Source organism: Mesoplodon densirostris, chromosome 18 (assembly GCF_025265405.1).
Source record: "Mesoplodon densirostris isolate mMesDen1 chromosome 18, mMesDen1 primary haplotype, whole genome shotgun sequence".
In the NCBI taxonomy this organism is placed as follows: Eukaryota; Metazoa; Chordata; class Mammalia; order Artiodactyla; family Ziphiidae; genus Mesoplodon; species Mesoplodon densirostris.
The window spans coordinates 2,917,444-2,931,768 of NC_082678.1; the positions used below are offsets into that span (position 1 = coordinate 2,917,444).

General features: G+C 48.8%; 1 protein-coding gene across 1 annotated transcript in view; it reads left to right on the forward strand.

The window, feature by feature from the left end:
* The first annotated feature begins 6,747 nt into the window (after window positions 1-6,747).
* The window catches only part of TTLL6 (tubulin tyrosine ligase like 6), a 29,019-nt gene continuing 21,441 nt past the window's right edge, over window positions 6,748-14,325 (forward strand). Inside the window, exons 1-7 of the mRNA XM_060082184.1 lie at window positions 6,748-6,932; window positions 8,010-8,050; window positions 9,317-9,435; window positions 9,573-9,703; window positions 11,218-11,374; window positions 12,150-12,293; window positions 12,895-12,980. Coding sequence (XP_059938167.1) covers window positions 9,415-9,435; window positions 9,573-9,703; window positions 11,218-11,374; window positions 12,150-12,293; window positions 12,895-12,980 — 539 coding nt within the window. The 5' untranslated portion in view covers window positions 6,748-6,932; window positions 8,010-8,050; window positions 9,317-9,414. The remainder of the gene's footprint in view (window positions 6,933-8,009; window positions 8,051-9,316; window positions 9,436-9,572; window positions 9,704-11,217; window positions 11,375-12,149; window positions 12,294-12,894; window positions 12,981-14,325) is intronic.

Below are 14,325 nucleotides of genomic sequence, written 5' to 3' on the forward strand. Positions count from 1 at the left end.
TGAGCCTGCTCTGAAAATTGCATCTTCCAGTCTTGCAGAATTCCTCAGTTTCTAGCAGAATAAAAGGTGGCATCTGAGTCAGCAAGATTCTTATTGTTCCCAGGGAATGCGGTCAGTCATTCTCAGCACTTACTGGCAAAGCCCTTGAGTACTTGAGTGCCCCCTCCCCTCCCTTGTTTGTCCACGTTTTGCTAAGGATCCCTTCAGGCCCTGTGCTGAAATTCAAAGGGTGGCTAGAATGAAAAGCCAAAGACCATAGAAGGCATCTTATTTTATCCTACCTGCTTCAAAGCTCAATGCACTTTTCTGGATATGAAGCTTTTATCTTCCTGGTGATTCTGTAATGATGGAGAAGACAGGGAATGAGGGAGAAGATAAGTACTGGCTTCTTATGACATACTATGTCAAAGAGGCAAAGCTGAAAGCAAGATCCAGGGGTCCTACCTCCACATCTTTTTTTTTTTTTCCCTGTCTACTTCGACCTTTTCCAAGGGCTACCCACTGAAAGCCTTCAGAGGATGCTTCTAGGAGGGGAATGAGGACCAAAAGATGAAAAGGGGAGGGAAGTGCAGGAAAACCTATTATTTGGGAGAAGAGAAGGAAAGTCACAGGCAGACACAGTAGGAAAAACTCTTCAGTGCCGTATGAATTCCTACAGACTGAAAGAAAAGTCTAGGCTGTGAAGGTCAGGGTAAAAAAACTTTGCTAAAACTTGAAACACTTAACTACCAGATGATTCTTTCCTCCCATTTACAGACCACCCATATTAATTCAGCCTTGCAAAGGAAAGCACTAAACATTTCCCACCCTTCTGCAATACCTTTAGAGCCAAGAAGAGTAGTCAACATGAATAGTCCTTCAGAAGTGGAAACGAGTCCAAGTAACCTGCAAAGTGTTTGTTTGCATGGAGCCATCCCAGTGCTCATTCCCTCCCCCTGGTGGCCAATGAAGGTCATTTTCATGCTGCCTAACCCGGCTTTAGTTGGCAGCCTCTGACTTGGAAGATCCCAAGATCAAATCCAATACCAAAATGGAAGGAAACATCAGGGTTTTTTCACTGTCTTAACTCTCCTACTTGGGAAGGTGAATTGAATGTGTCTTGTGTCATCAAGAAAAGCTGAAGATGGTATTTTCTATGTTTGCTACGTATATTTGTACAACATAGTGTTCTTTTTTTAACTCCCCAAATCCCTTGGTCCACATTGCCTGCCCACTTACCTGGCATAATGGAAAGCTATGTAGAAGGGCAGGAAGCTGGGACTTTGATCCTGGCTCTGCAGACTTCTCTCCGGCTTTGTGCATGTCCCCTCCAGTAGCTGGGAGGGGGGATTTCAAAACCTCTAAAAAGCAAATAGATTGAACTAGACACTCTCCAAGGTCCCTCCCAGCCGTAACATTCAGGACTTCCACTAGAAAATGTTCTAATTACACTCCAAATAAAAGCCCTGGTACAGCATGGATACTGGTGAAAAGAAGGGAAAGAAACAGAGTGAAAATAAATGCGAAGTAGAAACAATAGGGCTGGTCCCAGATTATGTCAAACCTGAGGAGACCTAGGCCCCTTGTTGGAAGTGGGAATTTAGAAGCACTTGGCTTTAAGGAAAACAATGTGGGACCAGCTGATTCTTAAGGGACTAAAGTCACCGAGATGCTTCTGGGAGCTAAGAAGTCAGTTGCTTCTCTTTATGGCCACAAATCATTTATAGGTGATCAACAGAGAGGAAAAGGCAGTGCATGGAGTATAGAGGGGAGACAGGTGGTGGGGTCAGACAGACATGGCTTCTAATCCCAGCTCTGCCTGTTAACCTCTCCATGTTTCAGCCTTCTCATCTGTAATAGAGGGAAGAGAGTATCTGTGATATGATCTTATGAGGATGAGATGAGACAGTATGTATATAAAGTGCTTTAGTATAGTTAATACCTGTTACTTGGTAAGTAGGTTGTAAATTGTATTTACTATTATAAGTGAATGAAACTCAGTGTTTTAAGTGCCTGCTATATGAAAGGATGCAAGGTCGATGCTTTAAAAAGTGTTTTTTATTTTTATTTTTTAATGCTCACAGCAACAGTTCTATTATATAAATGGGGAAAAAGAACCTTAGTTAGGTGAAACTAGTTCATGCATTTATTCATCCTTCCAGTCCATTCATTCAAGAAGCATAAAAACCTCTGCTATGCGCCAGACACTGTGGTAGGAGCTGAGAATTTAGACATAGCCTCTTCCATCAGGGAGTTCACGGTCCAGGGCCACACAGCTGAGAATGATAGGTAGCAATTAGTGAGCACCTACTATGTGCCAGGCACTGTTCTAAGCACATTGTATTAACTCAAATGACTTACCTCATTTAATTCCCACGGCTGGGGCAGACCATTTTACAGATGTGGAAACTAAGGCAGAGGGCTGTCAGGATAAGTAAATTGCCTGAGGCCACACAGCTGGGAAGTGGCAGAGCAGAGGTTTCAATCCAGGCAGAGAGACTCCAGAATCTTGAGTTCTCAGCCACTTCACTACAGCTACCTCTTAGCAAGTGATTTAAAGCCACATCCCTGACGGCAGAGGCCCTGAAACTGGGAGATAGATAGAGTATCTCAGGATGCCAGCAGCAGCCCCCTTCTCTCTTTTGTATTCTCCTTAGCCTTGTCCTTTGAATCTGTGGCCCCACCTCTTTTGATTCCTCAAGGCTGCAAGACTGCTTTTGAACAAATTGTAAGGCAGGAGAGGAACCCCCAGGTTAGCGGGGAGTAGTTGCTGAGGTTGGGAAAGAGAAGTAGAGATGCGAAGGTGGAGGATGGGTAAATTCAGATGTCTGGGGTCAGGCGTGTAGCCTAAATGAGAGAGAAGTGATCTGAGGCATATGAAAATGTTCCCTCTCTCTTAATGAAGATAATAGCACAGGGGCAGCTGTCACTTGGCTCCTGAATCAGGGAGACAATAGGGAAAGATAGGGACTGGGACAGGCTGGAAAATGGCTAAAGAGGGAGCCATTGCTTGGCTCTAGTTGATTGCTGGCTTGAAGCAATGGGGACCTGCTTTTCCAAAAAGGAATGGAAATCTAGATTTTTATGAGAAATCTACATTTCCTAGTTATTGGCAGCTGTTTTTATGAGAAATCTACATTTCCTAGTTATTGGCAGCTGTTTTATGAGAAATCTACATTTCCTAGTTATCGGCAGCTGTTTTATGAGAAATCTACATTTCCTAGTTATCGGCAGCTGTTTTATGAGAAATCTACATTTCCTAGTTATCGGCAGCTGTTTTATGAGAAATCTACATTTCCTAGTTATCGGCAGCTGTTTTATGAGAAATCTACATTTCCTAGTTATCGGCAGCTGTTTTATGAGAAATCTACATTTCCTAGTTATCGGCAGCTGTTTTATGAGAAATCTACATTTCCTAGTTATCGGCAGCTGTTTTATGAGAAATCTACATTTCCTAGTTATTGGCAGCTACTTCTATTTTACAGCTATAACAACTACCACCACCACCATGGCCCAGGAAACATTTCTGTAGGCTAGATTCAGGATGCAAGCCCTGGTAGGCAACTTTTGAGCGAGCTGTTCTCTTTCAAGGGTTGGAGAGAAGCCAGAAGGATTTAGCCTTGGGGATGAAACAGGAAGGAGAGGGCTGGGAGAAGAGAAAGCCCCCAAAGAGAAAGCAAATATAGTTACACGTGGCACTGACTGTTGTCTGCCGTCTTGCACCTGTCTCGGGTGCCTTCCAAGAGGCTCTCGTGTCACAGGTAGCCTAGTTTACAGGGGAAGGTGGGCAAGACTGCCGTGATGAACCAGCTCCTGCAGACGTATCAATACATGGTCTCCATCCCTTCCTTGCTTACGTGCCTGAGGCCCTCTCGTGCAAGAGTAAACAGAATTTGGGCCTCCCTGGTGGCGCAGTGGTTAAGAGTCCGCCTGCCGATGCAGGGGATACGGGTTCGTGCCCCGGTCTGGGAGGATCCCATATGCCGCGGAGCGGCTGGGCCCGTGAGCCATGGCCGCTGGGCCTGCGCATCCGGAGCCTGTGCTCCGCAACGGGAGAGGCCACAACAGTGAGAGGCCCACATACCGCAAAAAGAAAAAAAAAAAAAAAAGAGTAAACAGAATTTGACTGTTTTTTGTTCTTCTCTTTGAGGCAGACAAATGTAAGCAGCCACGACTTGTTTTTACCACTTGGGCAAGGATTCGAAAAAGGACAAAGACAACTCACAACTCCAGAGGCCAAACTCAGGGTCAGTTTTCTCTCCTCAAGTTAACATTAACCTTTAGGTAAACGGAGCCAGTCCTCCTTGAGGGCTTGGTAAACAGGAGCTGTTGTGGAGGCCACGGGAGGGGAGCTGGCCGTTTACCTGGCAGGAAGGAAGCAGCCCGAGGTCAAGATTTCATGTACTGTATCCTCTTGAGCTTTGCCAGGAATGTGCCTGTTCACTAAGATAAACTGACTCACAAGGCCCAGGCTTCATCGTTAATTGTGCTGAGCACAACCCTTTCTCCCCCTGTTCCGGTGTCGCCACAGAGGGCTTAGGTGTTAAGGGACAGCCCCCTTCAGCAAGAGAGAGAAATAAGTGGCAATCCCTGGCCATTAAAAACCTGTGCTCTCTCTCGGGCTTCCCTGGTGGCGCAGTGGTTGAGAGTCCGCCTGCCGATGCAGGGGACACGGGTTCATGCCCTGGTCTGGGAGGATCCCACATGCCGCGGAGCGGCTGGGCCCGTGAGCCATGGCCACTGAGCCTGCGCGTCCGGAGCCTGTGCTCCGCAACGGGAGAGGCCACAACAGTGAGAGGCCCGCGTACCACAAAAAATAATAATAATAATAATAATAAAAACACTGCTCTCCCTCTGAGAAGTGGCTACAAGCATTCAGTGAGATCGTATATGTGACAATTCTTTGGAAAGCCTAAAGAATGATGCCCATGTAAGGGTTTATTATGAAATTATTCATAGGTAGCCTCTGAGTTAGAGCCCCCTCCCCCATTCTGGTTTGAGAAAGAAGCAGAGAGAGGTGGCAGGATGTATTAATGTTAAAAAAAACCCTGGCCGTAAGGTATAAAAGTTGTCTAGAATTAGCACGGTTGGGTACAGAGGGGAGATGATTCCCAAGAGATTGTGTGACTCTGGTGAGTCTGCTATAATTGCACGTTGCTGGTGGTAGTCAAAATTGTTGGAATCCCTCTGGGAAATAACATGGTGATATAAATAAATAAATAAAATATCAGAGGCTACATAATTTTCATATTCATTAACTTAGTAATTCTAGTTCTGGATAAATATCTTAAGAATATAATCCTAAAGAAATACAAGCTCTTCTGTACAGGAAAGTGCATTTTAGAGCTATTTATGTAATAGCAAGATTGAAAGCAACTTACATTGCCAATAATAGGGCAATGGTTGGTTCAATTCAGACACATTCCTTCAATGGGATATTATTACACAACCATTAAAAATTAGAACTATGTAAACTTTGCCACAACCAAAAGGATGGTTATGTTATGATAGTAAGTGGGCAAAAAGCAGATACAGGATTGTTTATCTATTATGGTTACAATCATAAGAATAATTATGCTTAGAAATTTAGAACAAAAAAGAATACAGAGAAGGGCCAAAGTTGCTATGTTAGCTACGGGTGATTTCCCACACTGCCCTTGTCTGAGCTTCCTTTAACGTTATAGTATTTCAATGATAATAATACATTAGAATAAATTATAATAAAGCTATTATTAATATCTTTTTTCAAAGCCAAAGAGTTTGTGAGGAAAGAACAGGGTAAGTAGCAAGAAGAGAGAGGGCCTGACATAGTGAGGAGGTTGGCGGGCTTTGGGGAGATGAGGAGAGGGGGGGAAAGCACCCGAAATTTGGCTTTACAGTCATAGAAGCCTCAGATGTGAAGAGGATATGAACCAGTTTATTGGGCCTGGGCAGTTCTGGGTACCCAAAGGCAGACTAAGCACATTCCTAAGGATTAGTGAAGCAGGGGCATTAAAAACCATGTCAAAAACTTCAATATTTGAAATTTCAAGCAAACATCACAGAAGTCATCATGGGGGCGGCGGGGGAGGGGGTGGAATGGGAACTTTGCTGGACTTCCTTGTAGGTATTTTACAATTTGGTCTTGCTTTCATCTTGAATTGGATGGTGAGGGAGACACTGTAGCCTCCTCTGGGGTTGGGGTCTTCGAAGGGCTGCATCTGGCCCCGGGCTTGAATCTTGTTCAACCAGCTACGAGTCAGTCCTGCACTCATGAGCGCCCGTTGTGTTCACTCTCAAGCCAGCAGATCGTGAGAGGGAGGTTTGGTGCAGAGCCCAAATAGTTAACAGATTTCCTCAAAGCACCTCATCTGCACCCACGGGGACTAACTCCCTCAGCTAGGGAGGCTTAGGGCTTGGTTCTGAGGCTGTCTCCAGACACTCACTCACTTTAATAAGATTGTTTATGGCGTGGTGCCATGCATAGCATCTCAGCTTGCTTCTGAAAACCCCAGGAGGGGAAAACCAAGGCCAGTGTTGGCTGAATGAGTCCCCAAGGTCATAGTCATGGCAAAAGGTGGAATCAGCTCCTTGCTGGAGCCTGCACCAACTGTGGAGGTGGGGTGGCATTTTATAAACTGCAACGTGTTGTCTGGTCTCTGAGCGCTGGTCCACCGCCCACAAGAGCAAGGGAGGGGGCTCCCCCTGCAGGTGGATGCGAGTAACTGCCACTCCATTTACCCTCTCTCCAGGGGAGGACCGGTGTTTCCCGAGAGCGTCCTCCAGGCAGGGGAGATGCTCCAGTGCCTGCTTTTGGAAGGAGAGGAAGGGAGAGACTCAGAAGAGAGACAGGACAGTTCCATAGAAGATTCAAAAGAAATCGTCACCCTGGCTTTTGTGAGCGAGAACACTGGGGCTCAACATGGGCTTCAGAATGCCCAGCAGCAAGGCAAGAAGAAGAGGAAGAAAAAGAGGTTAGGACTGAAAGATGAGGAATGGGGATCCATGTTGAACCGTGGATCCCAGGGGGGACCTGGAGGGGGCGGGCCCCGGCTGCTAAGGAGTGGGTAAAGGAGAAACTGTGTGGAGGAAAACTCACACCACTTTTGGTTCATATAAAAAGAACCCACTTTTGATCACCTGTTTTATAGAATCCAATAATGGTGTGTACTATAAAACCATGCCTGTCCTAATCCTCCTTCTAGTTGTGTTTAGAATCCCTTTAAAACACTGTGTGGGGAGAGACGATGGATTTCCTTGTTTTAAGAAAGTACTCATTGTCCTGGGGATTTCGTACACTTTAAATGTAACAGAATCACGCTGGCTTCTTGGGATCTGACTGCAGCAGCCACATTCTAGTTCCTATTTAATTTTTTTTTTTTTTTTTTTTTTTTTTTTTGCGGTACGCGGGCCTCTCACTGTTGTGGCCTCCCCCGTTGCGGAGCACAGGCTCCGGACGCGCAGGCTCAGCGGCCATGGCTCACGGGCCCAGCCGCTCCGCGGCATATGGGATCCTCCCAGACCGGGGCACGAACCCGTATCCCCCGCATCGGCAGGCGGACTCTCAACCACTTGCGCCACCAGGGAGGCCTTGCTCCATTCTGGTGGGGGGAGTGAATTACTCCTCAGACTGATTGATGTCTGAAAGCTTGTCCGCTTTCTAACTCACAGCTTCCCTTAATGGGGGGGCAAGAGGAGGGAGACCATGAAGTATTTTGGCCAAAAAGATGTTCACTTCCTGTTCCCGATGGGCCACTGGAGTAAAAGGATTGAGGAGGCGATGATGTTCATATGAAGCTTCAAGCAAAATCGGCTATAATCACAATACAGAATTTCTAGCTTGTGGGCAGAGTATTCTGAACCCATGTTTGCTGTCACTCTGCAACCCTGGGGATTTGTGTCCTCAGTAACAGGGATGGTCACACCGGGCTTAGTGTGGCCACTTAGGTATCAGGCAGCTCCATGTGGGACACGATGTTTCTACGTGCAGTCCCTTGTTCTGGCATGTGTGTCTGTCTCTGTCTTGGTGCTTTCCCCTTTCTCTTTTCCAGATGATTGGTGATCAGTCTGTCCAGCTGCCGATATGAGAGTGGTGAGCATCTGCATTCAAGGCACCCACCATGGGGACCCACTGGATTCCCCCAAAGAGTTGGGAAGGCTCACTCATATATTCTTTTTTCCTTTTTTTTTAGAAGGGTGATTTAAAAAAATATATATTTATTTTATTTTTATTATTTATTTTCTGACTGTGTTGGGTCTCTTTGTTGCTGCCCAGGCTTTCTCTAGTTGCGGCGAGTGGGGGTTACTCTTTGTTGCGGTGTGCGGGCTTCTCACTGCGGTGGCTTCTCTTGTTGTGGAGCAGGGGCTCTACGCTCATGGGTTCTAGAGCACAGGCTCAGTAGTTGTGACGCACGGGCTTAGTTGCTCCGTGGCATGTGGGATCTTCTCGGACCAGGGCTTGAACCTGTGTCCCCTGCATTGGCAGGCGGATTCTTAACCACTACACCACCAGGGAAGTCTGCTATTTTCATTTCGAATTTGGGTGCTTTAGTTTGGTCCTGACTCTCCTGGTCACTGCAGGCACTTCTTCCTTTCCAGGCTCTTGAAGGCATTTGAGTTTGTGTTGGAGTCAGCTCCCAGTTATTAAGATTAATAGGGATCGGGCTATCGATCGGGATATCGGACTATCGGACTATCGCCCTGGTGGCGCAGTGGTCGAGAGTCCGCTTGCCAATGCAGGGGACGCAGGTTCGTGCCCCAGTCCGGGAAGATCCCACATGCCACGGAGCGGCTGGGCCCATGAGCCATGGCCGCTGAGCCTGCGCATCTGGAGCCTGTGCTCCGCAACGGGAGAGGCCACAACAGTGAGAGGCCCGCGTACTGCAAAAAAAAAAAAAAAAAAAAAGATTAATAGGGACCGAGGAAGAAGGACGTGATAGCATATATATGGTTTTGAAATACACTGCATAGTTTTTTCTGTCAATTTACCTTGCTAATTAAGCTTGGCTCTGGCCGACGTTAAGGACTAGTTTATATCCCCTGAACATTCAGTGCTAGTGCTTGGAGGAAAGCCAGAGAGGCCTACTTGCTGGCAAGGGTGGGTGAAACATTCACCCCCGACAACCTTCTGTGGAGATCACTGGGCACAGGCTGTGTTCTCCAGGACCTTTCCACTCCCCGTGTTCCTTTCTCGGCAACGGTGTGTCCAGATGGGGCAAGATGGCTTCCAGTCCCAAGGAGCCCAGTTGTCTGGCTTCAGTGTAGGGTCTGGGAGCACCTAGAAACATAACCTCCCCACCACGTGCTCCTCCCCCACTTCCCGGCTGACGGGCCTTTCTTTCTCCACCTGCCATGGCAGTGCGTAGGGCTGCCCAACAGTATGGCCTTCGAGAGGGAGGAGAAAACGACGACTGGACTCTCTACTGGACTGACTACTCGGTGTCGCTGGAGCGGGTGATGGAAATCAAAAGTTACCAGGTATCTGGGTCAGAGCTGGTCCTCTGTGTAAGCGTGGCATCTACCCCGTGGAGCCCTAGTCTTATGACTGTCCCCAAGGGGAGCTCATGGGTACTCCCATGGACTCCCGTGTTCACAACTTCCGGCTTCCTTTGCAGAAAATCAATCACTTCCCAGGGATGACTGAAATCTGCCGCAAGGACTTGCTGGCCAGGAATATGAGCCGCATGTTAAAGATATTCCCAAAAGATTTCCACTTTTTCCCTAGGACCTGGTGTCTTCCTGCTGAGTGAGTGCCCACCTGCGCCCCTTTCTCCACTCCCCACCGCCAGTTTACATTTTCCTCTTGCCCCCGATTCCCTGGTTGCTTCTTTCCCTTCCCATAGGGTCTCCCATCTCTCTCTCTCCGCTTCAAGAAGAGAAGGAATAAAGGGTGTGTCCAAGGTTGAGAAAACATAAGGATCTGCCTATAAAATTAGATGACATTTAGGGGCTGGGTGCCTTGGAGCCTGTGCCTGCAGTCGGGATGAGAATTTGTTCTGACCTTGAAAGCTGTTGATTTTGAACTTGTTCCAGCCTTTTCACTGTGCAGTTTCTGAATTTTTAAGGCCCTCGAGCATTTCTGGAGGGAGTGAGGTAATGGTTAGCACCCAGGTTAGGAGCAGGGAGGGACACCTGACCTCTGACCCATGGCAGTGCCGTGGATGGCAGTCAGCCTTTTCCCATCTCTGGTCTTACTCTATCCATCTGGAAAATGGACATCCATTCCTGGTACATAAAATACTCTGGCCCACACCACGAGAAGCAGGAGGAATGTGAGATGACGTGAGCATGACCTGGGTACTGTCTGGTGTTTGGGATGAGGTGGGGGAGTAGAGGAGCGTTGCCATCAGAATTATTCTTACTCACAAAGGCCCCCCAGGAATCCCACTCTCCTGTTTGCCCCCAGTGCTTTCCCAAACCAAGTGCCCCAGGGTTCCCAGCCTTTCCTAACTTGTCTGGAACAATTTGCAGAGCTTAGCAGCAACTTCAAAGAAAATGTGTTTGCCATCGGGTTGACAGGCGCCTCCACATTTCATGGCCACTGAGGGACATTGCAGTCATGTGACTTCTCCAGTGGTGACAATGCTCCTTTGACTTAAAATGCAAAACAAGAAGTATATATAAAAAAAAAAGTATAGCAAGACTGAGATTTATAATCCTTTAAGTTGGTTTATTTCTTCTGAATATACTTTCTTCAAACTACGTTCAAGGATAGTATTTGCCCTGTCACACTCTAGCTGGAGTGGAAGCATTACAGAGGAAAAGCTGAAGCCCAGAGCAGGGGAAGAGACTGATGGATCCAAGGTCACATCATTTGTCAGGGCCTGAGTCAGATTCAGAACTTCACACCTCTTATCTGCAAACTCAGAAAGCCGAACCGCTTGGATCACAGTTACCTTTGTGGGGTGTGTGGCATGGACCAGCACCTTGCCTGCATCATGTCATGTGTGAGATAGCTGTCATTGTCCTCATTGTGTAGATGATGGAATTGAGGCTTAGAGAGGTCAAGTCCTGGTAAAGGGCTACACCGCTGGTGAGTGCTGTTGCCGGGGTTTAAATCCAGGTCTGAATTCCCTCCAGAGCCCATCCTCTCTCCGCTGTGTGTGCTCGACTGCCTCTCCTATAACCAGATCTCTGGGCGTCTGTCTGTCAACTCCAGGGCTTTTGTCACTTTTTTCTTTTTTTTAAATAAAGAGCTAGCCTTCATTTTCACTGATACCCCCGCTAAAGGTGTATCTCGTTCTCTTCCTGCTCTGGTAGCTGGGGAGATTTGCAGAAGTACAGCAGGTCAAGAAAAAATAAGACGTACATCTGTAAGCCAGATTCGGGCTGCCAGGGGAGAGGTGTATTCATCACCCAGACAGTGACAGAAATCAAACCAGGGGAGGATATGATCTGTCAACTCTATATCTCAAAGGTAATTCCTCATCGTGATTATTTATTTATCATCCACGGCAACCTCAGGCTGTAGCTCCACTGGACTGGTTGTGAAAAGAGGGAAGGGAGGGTGGGGTGGGGGTGAAGCCAAGTCCTGCCTTGGACTTGGTCAGACCAAGCCTTCTGACCAGAGACGTGACATGTGCCTGGGCCAGAGCCCCCTTGCCTTGCACTTTTGTCGATTGGTCTCGCGCTGCCAGGCTGGCCCCTTGCCTCTAACAGACGGCAGCTGGGAGAGAGCCCCTTGGGACTGTGGAGGCCCCACCTCCTTTGGGAGAGGGAAGTAGCCCTGGAGAGAGCATGGTAACCAGCTGTCCATGACTGGAGGTATAGCCGTTTACAGGGAGGGAGGCTTCTAGAAGGTGCATAGGAGACCTGGCTGGCATCGCAGTCAATACTGCAACTGCAGGGAGAACTCTGGCAGAAGTACAACAGTAGCAAGCCCTGGGTGGTGACAACATGGCCTTCACCACAGGACTTTGTCATGTTATCTTGTCTTGTTGCCAGGAGAGCTCTTGGAGGTGGTTACTCATGCCATTTGACAGATGAGGAAACTGAGGCCTGGTGTGCTTAGTGACTTCCACAAGGTCACATGGCCTAATTCCCCTTGTCCCCCTCCCCAGCCCCAGCCCAGCCTGGCCTCTGTAACGCAGGTAACACTGGAGCTGAAGCCACGAAAACAAGACAGGGCGCTAATGGGCTTCCAGTCTGGGTTTCTCCTCAGACGCCGTGTGGCTTCTGTTCTCTCCTCCCAGCCCTTTATCATCGATGGGTTCAAGTTTGACCTGCGGATTTACGTGCTCATGACATCCTGTGACCCTCTCAGGATTTTTGTGTACAAAGAAGGACTGGCGCGCTTCGCCACCACCTCCTACTCCCACCCCTGCCCAGACAACCTGGTGAGCTCGGGGACACGCCGCCTCCCCTCCTCCCTCAGCTGGTAAAAAATCCTGGTTACACCTGCATTCTCAAGGCATGGTGGATGTGGCTGTCACTTGCTGAACTGTGGTTTACCATGTGCCAGGGTATATCTGTTCTTTCCTTTAGCCCTCCCAAGAGCCCTCAGAGATAGGGATTATCATCTCCAGTTTACAGATAAGGAAATTAAAATCCAGTTATAAGGGACTTGTCCAAGGTCACAGAGCTAGGAAGAGGTGAGGTGGGGACTCGTGGCCTGACTGCAAAGCCACAATTCCGTGGTGCTCAAGGAAAGACGGATGTGGGCAAGCCCCCAGCCCTCCCCCGACATCCCCAGGCCCTCGGGGCTCCTGAAGTCCCCCCTCAGCAGAGCACCACCCAGCCTCAGGAGGGGTGGGAGTGTCTTATGCTCCAGGCTGTAGGATACCTCTTCTTACTTCCTCTGTTTTGCCAGTGTAAGTCAGCCCTAAGACGCCCCCTTTCTTCCATCTCTTTAAGCCCCAGGGGCCATGGAAGGGCACAGAGAGGAAGTGGAAGGCTGCACTTCCTCCTGACCCCACAGACTTGTGTCTCTTTCCCCAGGACGATATCTGCATGCACCTGACTAATTATTCCATTAATAAGCACAGTTCCAGTTTCCTTCGAGATGCTCTCTCTGGCAGCAAGAGGTAAGGAAGCGGCTTCCCTTCTCTTTTCTTTCCTTGCGGGGCTCCGAGCTGCTCTCTCAGATTCTATCCAAACCCTGTCAGTCCCCATCAGTGTTTCCATCTTGGGTCACATGGTGTCAGAAAATATTTCTTTGCCTCTAAGCCCAGAACAGACTTTTTAGTCTCTGCCCTCTGGCTGTTAATCATTAAAAGAAGGCCACATCATAAACCTTAGGAGGTTGGGAGGAGGAGAGATAAACATGAACTGTTTCCTCAGCAGGATACACACACACACACCAAAACGTACTCTTATTACAGTTGGCCCTTCTGACATTTCTAGACCAACAGATATTTATCGATTGCCGGTCTGACACCGGAGAAGGGCCTGCCAGGCCTGTGGTTCCCTGGGGTGTTGCTCCAACAGAGATTCTCAGGTGATGTGTCACGATGTCCCTGCTTTTTCTCTTGCATCAGACTTAAAGGACTGATAAACAGGCAGTCTGTTTGGCTTCAGAGCATCAGAGAAGCACAGGGAATTTCACGACTCCCTTGGTAGCAGAGTTCCAAAAAGCAAATGGAACATCACTAGGTTAAGCCTGCTGGAAGGGGACGTGTTGGGCTGGCAGGAGGCGATCTCCCCCTTGTCGGAGGGCGCTGGCCACTGACTTTGCCCACAGCTCCCCCACTTCCTCTTTGCCCACCTGGTCTGTGGGCACCCTCTGGCCTCCCGCACGGTTGCATGTGGCTTGGTGAGGCCCGGCTTCCAGTCCCCGCTCTGACCCTCGCCGGCTGAGTCAGCTGGAGCAAGTCCCTTCAGCTCTCTGAGCTTCCATTTCTTGGTCTGTAGGATAGGGCAGTGAGACGCCCTGCCCTGCCCACCTCGTAGGGTCACTCTGAGACTCAAGTGACCTGTGACAGAGCACGGATATTGCTTGTAGTTACTGTGATTTCTCCTTTGTCTAAAGGCATGTCCTCAAAGGGCCCTCATCTCCCTCCTCTTATGAGAATGGACACCCCACTAGCAGGCTTTGGGCCCTCAGGCTGTGATGGGGGGGTGTTATGTGGTGCCAGGGCTAAGGTGAGGGTGTGGAGTATTGTTCTGCTACCCTAACTCCCCACCGCTTCCCCTTCCTTCTCCTCGCCTCACTCACCCGGGCCTGGCCTCATCCCTCTGCTCTCCTCCATCCCCCCTCTCTGCTGGAGCTGTCGGCTGCCCCCCCTTCCCCTGCCCCTGCAGTACCCGCCACCTGTCCCCCTGCGGTGCTCCAGGCCCATCTCTCCTCAGCTGCACCTGGATGTCTCCCCGTTGCTTCCAGCTCAGCATTTCCCAATGTCACGTGTTCTCTCACGTCACTTCCACCTCAGC